Here is an 8920-nt window from a genome sequence, read left to right on the forward strand (position 1 = left end):
CACAGCTCAAAAATCTCATTATGTCTTCAGAGTTTTGGTCCCCCACATTACACCTTCCACTGTCTCCCCCAAATCCTATTCCCCTGCCCTCCTCACCAGGTCATCTTGGCTGATGATCTGGTCTCACCACTCACTGGGAACGTGTGAGCCTCAGAGAGGATTCCTCACTTCTTACCTCCAAATCTACAAAACCACCCAAATCCGCATCTATACTTTTGCCTTCCTTCCATTTGTTCTGGACAAAGAGTCCCTGCTCCTATCAAAGGCCAACCCTCCACTTTGCTCTGGACCTCTCCTCCTTTTTCTTTCTTTTTTTCTTTTTTTGGTACCGGAGATTGAACCCAGGGGCGCTTAGCCACTGAGCTACATCCCCAGCCCTTTTATTTTTTATTTTGAGACAGGTTCTCACAAAGTTGCTTAGGGCCTGGCTAAATTGCAGAGGCTGGTTTCGAACTTGTGATCCTCCTGCCTCAGCCTCCCAAGCTGCTGGAATTACAGGTATATACCATTGTGCCTTGCAAAAATAAATTTCTCTTTGAGTTGTCTTTGTAGCTTCCATTTCACAGGGAGAAAACATGGTAATCTGGAACATTAGATAACTTTCAAATGCTGACTTTGTGTGTATTGTGAAGAAAAACTTGCAATTGTAAAGTCAGGAGAGACCTGTCAGCAGGTCTCAGTGGCCCTCATCAGTGGCCCAGGTTCTGTTGCTTCAGGCTGTCTGGCCAGAACCCTGAGATGAGTGTAGTGTTGATTCATATTGAGAGTTGCCGGGTATTGGGAAACTGATTGTCAAGACACATGTACAAGAGTCCCTTAAAAATGTGTAGCTAAAACTCAAACACACACAGGTGCCCATTCAAAGCAATATTTAGATGAAGGTCTAGAGGCTAGGTATGTGGCTCAGTGGTATAGTCCTTGCCTAACATGTGTGAGGCTCTGATTTCATCTCCAGCAGTAGGAAAAAAAGATAAAAAAATTAGAAATATCAAGTTGCAATAGACAGTTTCATATACATCAAAGTCCTCAGGCTTTAGTTATTTGAGGAGACAGCTTGCTGACTAAAAAACAATCACTGCAGATGGAAAAGAAAAAGACAGTATCCAAGGCCCCCACCTCACTTACATTATGCCAAATTACAGAATATTAGTGTCTGGAGCTCTAAATAGTTCCATTTATTAAATTTCTACTGTATAGCAGGCATTTTGTGTACATTATTTTTAGTTCTCACAATCAATAATCCTGTAAGATAGACATAATGATTCCTATCTTATAGAGGAGAAATATGGGGAGAAAGGCTCACTAATTTGCTTAAGGTTATAACTGGTATATGGTAGTATTGGAATTTGAACCTTCAATGGTTTACTCCCCCCACTGCCCTCCCCTGCAGTGTTCTACCACTGAGCTACATCCCAAGCCCATAGTTATTTTGAGAAAGAGTATTTGCTAAGTTGACCAGATTGGCCTCAAACTTGCAATCCTTCTGCCTTAACCTCCCTAAGTTGTCAGGTGTGGGGCTAAATAGTTTGACTCTTAAGGTCTTGCAGTTCTATCTTAAAATTCTTATCTTACAAGTCTATTCACCCATGGTTTATCTAATGTAGAATGGTCCTGAAATCTGAATACTGCCATCTTTTCCTAAGGACAGCAACAATGGCTTCCAATGCATTTAAATATATGAATCCTACACAGCAACGAATGCCTATTTCCCGGCTGCAGGTGAAAAAACCCAGTATGGAGAATTTAAGGCATGTTCTCCTTCAAGATGCCCACATCTGAGAGACCATCTTGGAACCAAGATGTGTAAATAAAAACCCTAAGGTAAGGAGAGACAAATAAATTCCGTAAATTTGGCAGCAAAATACAGGAGGATGAAAGGAAAATAGAGGAAGGGTGTCATCACACAAGGATCCAAGAAGCCTCTCCAGTGGCCTTTGGCTTCTGGCAATGGATGTGGTGTGAGGAGGGAAAAAGTGTGTGTGTGTGTGGGGGGGTGGCGGCGGGGCGGGACATTCTTCCATGGGCCAGAGAAGATGTAGGTTTCAAATAGGTGGATTCATTGACTCCACCCTCTCCTTGAGCAAGGCAGAAAGTAGAATTTAAAATGAGATTTCATTTCAAAGGAGTTTTCCTGATCTATGAGGAGGATAGAAAACCCGGCCAGGCACATTCTAACGCAGTTCTTCTCCAACTTTACTGATAAGCAAATCACCTGCTAAAAATGCGGATTTTGATTTAGTAGATCTGGCTGGGGCCTGAGATTTCGAGTTTCTAATAAAGTCCAGGTGATGCTTGATGTCGCTTGGTCTGCGGACCACACTTCAAGGTGCTTCCGCATAACCTGGGAGAGTGTTAAAAAATACGGAGAGGGCTTGGGCCTCGCTGCAGACTTAGGGAATCAGAATCAGCATTTTAACAAGCTCCCCAGGTGACTCATGTGTACCTTAAACTTTAGAAACATTTTTTTTTTCTAGGTGATTCTTTGTTCTGTGAGGGGATCCAAAGAGGACCCCCAGGCATCGCACACAAGCAGTCTGGTTTCTTCGTGGAGCTCTAGTTCCCAGAGGGCAGAGATTTGTACCCTGTATCCTAAACCGGTAGCAGTTCCGGGAGTTGCTCGCCTCATAATCCACCTTGCTGGGTTTCTTTCCACCCTAACCCGCGCTTCCCCGGGGCGCTTCAGCTGTTTCCCACCCCCACGTCCAGGCAGCTACTGTGCACAGCTGGAGCCCTACGCTGCAGGAGCACCAGAGTTGCGGCAACCAGGGAAGCCAGGCGGGGGCGCCGCAGACTAGGCTGTGCGGGAGGAGGCTGCGTGGAGCCGGGAGAGGGCGGCGGGCGGGGGAAAGCGAGCGCCTCATCTGGTGCCAACCGGCGCGGCCTTGGCGCAGCCCTGGCGCGGCCCCACATTCCCACACCGCGGGAGCCGAGACTCGCTACCTGGGAGGCGGCTCGCACCACCCCAACCTACGTTTCATAAACCCGTCGGGAAATAGTTCTCCAGCCTCGTGGGCCAGTAATCAGCCGACCTTCTCTCGAAAGAACTGCTGATTATAATCCCTGAGTTGGGCGAGGGCCTCGGGGATTTAGATTATAAATCGACTATTTAATATCATCATCATCATTGTCGTCGTTAAAAACCAGCAACCCCGACCTACCACCCCCATTCCTTATATACACTTCTGAAGATGTGAGTGTGTGTGTGTGTGTGTGTCTGTGTGTGTGTTGGAGGACTAGGGGGAGGGAACAGGATTGTTAAACCGAATGATTTGCTGAGAAACCTGGGACCGAAAACGCAATTTACAAAACGGAGAGTTTTACAAGGTAGAGAAGGTAACTGGGCAGAAAACGCGCGGCCGCTGAACCGCCGCCTCGTGTGCTCCCGGGAACTGGCTGGCCCGGAGCGAGGCGCGCTCGGGCCGCGCAGCTAGGGCAGCACGCGGATTTCGCTGGAAGAGGAGACCCGAGAGCCCAGGGGTCCGCGCGCGCAGCAGAGAGGAGCGCCTCCCACTGCCAGTGCCTGCTGCGCCCCTTCCCCAGCTGCGCGCGGAAGCCGAGCTAGCCCGGCGCTCTGGCCCCGCAGGCATTTGAAGCGCGTTATTTCGCCGCTAGCTTCCCTTTCGAAGCAGAGCGGCGGACAGTTTAAAGTTAACACCCTCATTCAGCCTCTAATGCCGGGATGTGCGCTTTTGCCCCCTCGTACGTGTCTGGGTGTGTGCATTTCTCGGTAGGATGTCAAACAAAACCGATAATCATAACATTTGTTAAAGCCTTACGTGTTCTGTCTCGAGGTTCATCGGGTTTGTTCAAACTTTTGTGAGTGTATGAGTGAGTGTGCGCGTGTCTCCACCCTCCTTTTGCTCCCCCCAACCTCACCCCCACCCCCACCCTGCTCGTGCGGGGCGAAGTAGTCCTATATAGCGATGATAAATATCCCTGTTGATCACTTGATTGATTACCTCCCTGAAAGGTCACGCGGGCTCGCAGTAATTTCCTTTTGCCTAAGGCTCCCTTTTCACTTTTACTCCAGCACGACAGCTGGAGTACACGGGATCTTTATTTTTTATTTTAACCCCTAAATGCAACCCCTCCCGAAAACAATGCAGACAAGAAAAATCGAATAAAATCAACTCGAGACCTTTTTGCTCACTCGCAGCTTCCCTCCCCATCTTGCTTCTTTCTTTCTTGTCGCCCCCGCTCCCTCCCACTCTGGCCCCCTCTCCTCAATTCAAATGTATTCTGGACACTATTTAATAGATGAGTGTCTTGCAAGTAAACTCAGGCGTCCCTTGGGTCTGCACTTCATGTCTGTGACTCTCTCCCTTTCTCTCCTGTGGACTGAAAATTCGGATTTAAACCACTAGACAAGCTATTAATTTAGCTAGGGTACCCAGGGTCCTGAACCCAATTAATTTCTAATAATTATAGCCCAAGGGGGCTAGATAGATCTCCCTGCCTCTTTCTTTTATTGCCACTCCACGCCACCAAGGTCAGCGTATAATAATAAAGTGTATATTTTGAAAGCGATCTCCAGAACAGTGAGTTATTGCAATGAATGAAAATTGTTTCCATTTTGGCTAATTGAGCCCGTGGCCGAAAGCTGGAGCTCTGAGACTAAATAAAGAGGACTGTTTCATTTCAACATGAAGAAACCCCTGCCTAGCTCTGGTCACCCAGCGAGAGTTTAATTTCTTAACAGCCAACCTGAAACCCAGCGTTGGGTAAACAGTATTAATAATTGCATTACAATGATTAAATTAATCTTGCTGGTAGCTAGAAGAATATAGGTTGCGATTCAATAGCACAATGTAAAGTTCACTGCACAAAGACAATAGGCCAAGAAATACCTCCATAAAGAATTTAAACTTTCTTCCAAAGATACTATGAGGCTAGCTCAATTATGATACGAGGAAAGAAAATTTTTCTAGTGTGTAATGTATTGAAAAATTCGTTCTTTGCCATTTCTAGCATTAATTAAGCAGTAGGATAAGGGGGGTATACTCGGCTGTGTCTTCCTCTTCGATGACCCATCTTCAGTCCTAACTCCTCTCTCGTTTTTCCTGCATTTGTTTAAAAAAAAAAAAAACCCAAAAACTGAAACAAAAAAAAAAAGCAAACCCAAACAGACATAAACTCATCAACTTTCCAAGGAGGCACTGCTTCCAGGATGCCCGCTTCCGTGGGAGAAAACGTTAGGACCCACGCCACTGTCTCCCAATGAAACGAATTCCAGAAGGAGAAGGAAAAGTTGGCAGGTGGGGAGTGGGCAGCGAAGGTAGCTTGGCCAACTTGTTGGAGGCCTTTTTTTTTTTTTTCCTGTTGGGCCAGGGACAGCTTAGACGTCCGGTCACAGGTTGTCCGGAATTCCAGGGGCCAAAACAGAAAGTCACCTGCTCTGGTCTCACGGATGGGACTTGGGACAGGTGGAACTGACGGGGTCCAGGCACTTGGGAATGGGAACCCGTTGGGACAGGCGCGCCTGGGCTGCGGCGCAGCAGGCGGTGTGCGCTGCCGGCTGCTGCTGAGCGTTTGCTTCACCAGGTTAAACACACTTGAACTAGCAACTTAGCTCTTTTATTAACGCACATTTAGGGTACAAAACAAGTGACGGAGAAAGAAAGAAAGAGAGGGGATAGGAGAAGGACAAGAAATCCAGCTTTCAGGTTCGAAAATAAAAAGAAGCGATGGCATTGTGAATATTTTTATTATTTTTTAAAAAAGAATAATGTCTTGTCTTTTCACAACGCCTTGGCCTGGGGACGCACAAGACTTTGTGTTTATTATTTCAGTTAAATGAGGTCGGAAACGCTTGTGTCCCGAAACTCTTGGGAAGATTAGGGAGAAAGGCCCCTGAACTGAATCGATTGCTATCCCAAGGAGTTTAAAACCAGAAGGGAGGGTGCTCAAACCGCGTCTTACTGCCCCGCCCCCACGCTATTCTAGAAAAGTTTTAAAAGACTGGGACCCTTGCATTTGGGGGTTCAGAGACTGATTTGCTTTTCTTGTTTTCCACCTCCCAACCTGTTCCCTTCACATAAACCACCCCACCCCCTAGCCCGCCACGTGGTTTCTAATTTCTCAGCAGAAACAAGTCCAGCTTCACGTGTGGGTCTTGTATCTAATCGCAGGATTGGTAACAATGGTCCCTTCCTTTCCTAGAAAATTTCCCGGGTTCTCCTCTTTGCCTCCCAAGAGAACCCAGATATAGACAGATCCCTGGGGATGAGGTGGATGGAATTAACGGGAGATGTGAAGGGAAGAGGTCAACTCCTTTTTTGAAAACTTTGTAGGGTGAGAAGGTGAGATGAAATGTCCCAGGCAGAACTTTCTCTGGTCCAGAGCAATCTGCACTTCCTGGGTGCCAAGGCCATCTTTGGCCTCTTTCCTGGTGAGCCCAAGATCCTTTAGGTTCTAGAGGATCTTGATAGTTCCTCTTGTGCTCTGGCCTAGGCGATGCTCCCTAGACCCTCTCACAACTGACTAGAAGCAACTGTCAGAACTTGTCATTAGCTAGCCTAGTGTGTTCCTCTAAAGATTTTTCTCCTTTTCAGACTTTCAAGCTTCATTTCTCTTTTTCTTTTGAGGACATGTACTGGTCAGAAGAAAGACTTTTCCATGGAAACTGGGAGGGACTGGCAGATTCACATCTGGGGTGGTGATAGTTAGAACTGTAGACCTGGGGATGGAGGCACCCACACTCAGAGAATATTGGAGTTGCCTGGTGCTTGTAAAAGGCAATGAAACTGTAGATATGGAAAAACAAAAATAAACAAGCAAGCAAACAAACAAACAAAAAAAACCCACCCTGGTGTCTCTTTGATGGAGATGACAGTGTTTCCTGGTACGCATGTGTGTGGGCACCAGAGCCTTCTCTTTTGGAAGTTGTTCCACTCATGCTCTGTGAAAATTCCCTCTTTTACCGTAAACCCCTTCCCTTCCTCACATTTCAAGGTTACACATCTGTGTCTCTCTTGGGACCTGTAGCTTGTTTCTACAGGGACTTGTATCTTATTGCCAAATGCCTCTGGAATTACACAGCTCTGGAGAAAGAAAAATGGTGGGCATCTTTTAGTCAGGGAGAATCCTTTCAACTTTGATTCTCTTGGACATTGAATCCCCTTGGAGTTGAACATAGCTATTTGTCTCTCACACCCTCAGTCCTAGTCTTGACAATAAATACCAACAGGTGCAGCTGAGCATTCTCAACAATCCCACTTTTCTTCCTCTGTCTTTCCAGACCCATGCCTTAGGACCTGCTTTTCTTTTCCCTCTCCTTTAAGTTGAGCATCAAGGATGTATTGTTGCAGCACAGAGACTGAAAAGATTGTAATTTTCTTTTATTGTGTCTGGCAGGATTTGCAACAGATATTAATGGGGACATAAATAGCACATGGAAGGTATTGAACAAAACTGTTTAATGCAAGGAGGTTGTACCAAGAGAAAATCTATGGAGTTAGGATTGATTCATACCTTGAACATACCTAGCCCCTTTAGGAGTTCCCCATTTTTGCATGCCCACTTCAGTGGTAAATCCTATAATTAATGCGAATTTCAACAATGTATTTTTTAAGGAGTGTATGGAATTTCCCCTCTCTTCCTCCTTCTTGTGACCCCAGAGGTTGTAGGTTTGAGTGAGTGAGTGAAAATGGTAGGCAGGCTGAGCCGCAGAGGGAGGCGACGGGGGGCAGCGAGGGGAGGCCGGAAGGTGACAGCCGACCTTAGGGAAGGCAGGAGGTCTTGGATGTCAAATGCCCGCGCCAGCCTGGACCTGGGAATCAAGGATGATCGTTATTACTTGATGGCAATAGACTACTGAAATCTTCGTAGGATAGCAGCAAGCATTAGAATTACACCTAAAATTGAAAAAGAAACAGTTATTTATTCTGCTTCCAACTCTGAAAGCGGAAGCCGCAATAGCTTCGGTAACAGTAGCAGCCGCAGCAGATTTCTCAAGTTCAGGATGATTCTTACTTCCTCTTGGATCGTTCGCCGATGGTCCAGTCCTTCTTATAGTTCTTTAGTAGAGAAAAGATTTATTTAGAAGTTTTTTTCCCCCTCTACTGCTTACTTTTTCCATGGACAGTATATAAAATTTTCTGCAACTTATTATGGGAAAAACAGTACTAATAGTTAACATAGGCTTTTTGGTGATTTCCAACACAGAATCAATCCCCTGCCCCCACGGAATCAATCCTCGGTCCAAGCCTTTCAAGCCTTTTCATTCCTTTTTTTTTTTTTGGGGGGGGCGAGGTGTCTGCTCCCCTCTAGCTCCCTGCGCTCGCTCCCCGCCCCCAGCCGCCCTCCCCGTGGCTCCTTTCTCCGCCTCCTCAGCGATTGCCATCTGACAAGATCTCCAAATCAAAGTGATAAATCGCTCCAAACTTTTTTTGGCGGCGCTGAGATGTTGGAGGGGCGTCTAGCGCGCATGTGCGAAGGTGCCCAAACTGACAATGCTAGAGAGATAGCGAGTGTGGATTGAGAGAAAGGGAGAGAGGGAGGGAGAGAGAGTGAAAGAGGGAAAGACAGAGTGAGTGTGTGTGGAAGTGTGTGTGTGAGTGTGTGTGTGTGTGTGTGTGTGTGTGAGAGAGAGAGAGAGAGAGAAGAGGAGAGGAGAGGAGAGAGGGAGGGAGCGAGAGGGAGAGCAAAAGAAGGAAAAGATCCAAGAAAAAAAAAACCCAACCACACACCAGCGGCTGCAGGACTGGGCACAGCATGAGATCCAAAGGCAGGGCAAGGAAACTGGCCACAAGTAGGTGCAATATCCCTTTTCTATTGGCTTTTCCCCCCTCCTCTGCCATCTTGCATATCTGTCTCCAGCACTCCGGGAGGGAGCGCGAGCTGCCTCTTGCGCCCGGGCCCCGGGTGGAGGGCAGGCGTAATGCAGCCCCAGCAACCTGCCGGTTCCAGTCTCCGCGCCCAG

At 47.1% G+C, this 8920-nt stretch overlaps 1 protein-coding gene and 1 long non-coding RNA gene across 15 annotated transcripts in view; one reads left to right on the forward strand and one right to left on the reverse strand.

The window, feature by feature from the left end:
- Positions 1-7311: 7311 nt before the first annotated feature.
- Positions 7312-8914, reverse strand: LOC125620065. The gene is made up of 2 exons (XR_007351653.1): positions 8688-8914; positions 7312-7768 (listed from the first exon to the last, which is right to left on the reverse strand). It is a non-coding gene; the product is annotated as an uncharacterized LOC125620065 (long non-coding RNA).
- Mecom (MDS1 and EVI1 complex locus) overlaps positions 8347-8920 on the forward strand; it is a 544822-nt gene continuing 544248 nt past the window's right edge. For 6 of the 14 annotated variants that reach the window (XM_048814329.1, XM_048814333.1, XM_048814344.1 and 3 more), the window contains exon 1: positions 8373-8749. In XM_048814329.1, coding sequence (XP_048670286.1) covers positions 8713-8749 — 37 coding nt within the window. In that variant the 5' untranslated portion in view covers positions 8373-8712. Of the gene's footprint in view, positions 8750-8920 lie in introns of all 14 variants that reach the window. The other 8 variants (XM_048814331.1, XM_048814335.1, XM_048814332.1 and 5 more) reach the window with 4 other exon arrangements.

This window comes from Marmota marmota, unplaced genomic scaffold, assembly GCF_001458135.2.
Source record: "Marmota marmota marmota unplaced genomic scaffold, marMar, whole genome shotgun sequence".
Classification (NCBI taxonomy): domain Eukaryota; kingdom Metazoa; phylum Chordata; class Mammalia; order Rodentia; family Sciuridae; genus Marmota; species Marmota marmota.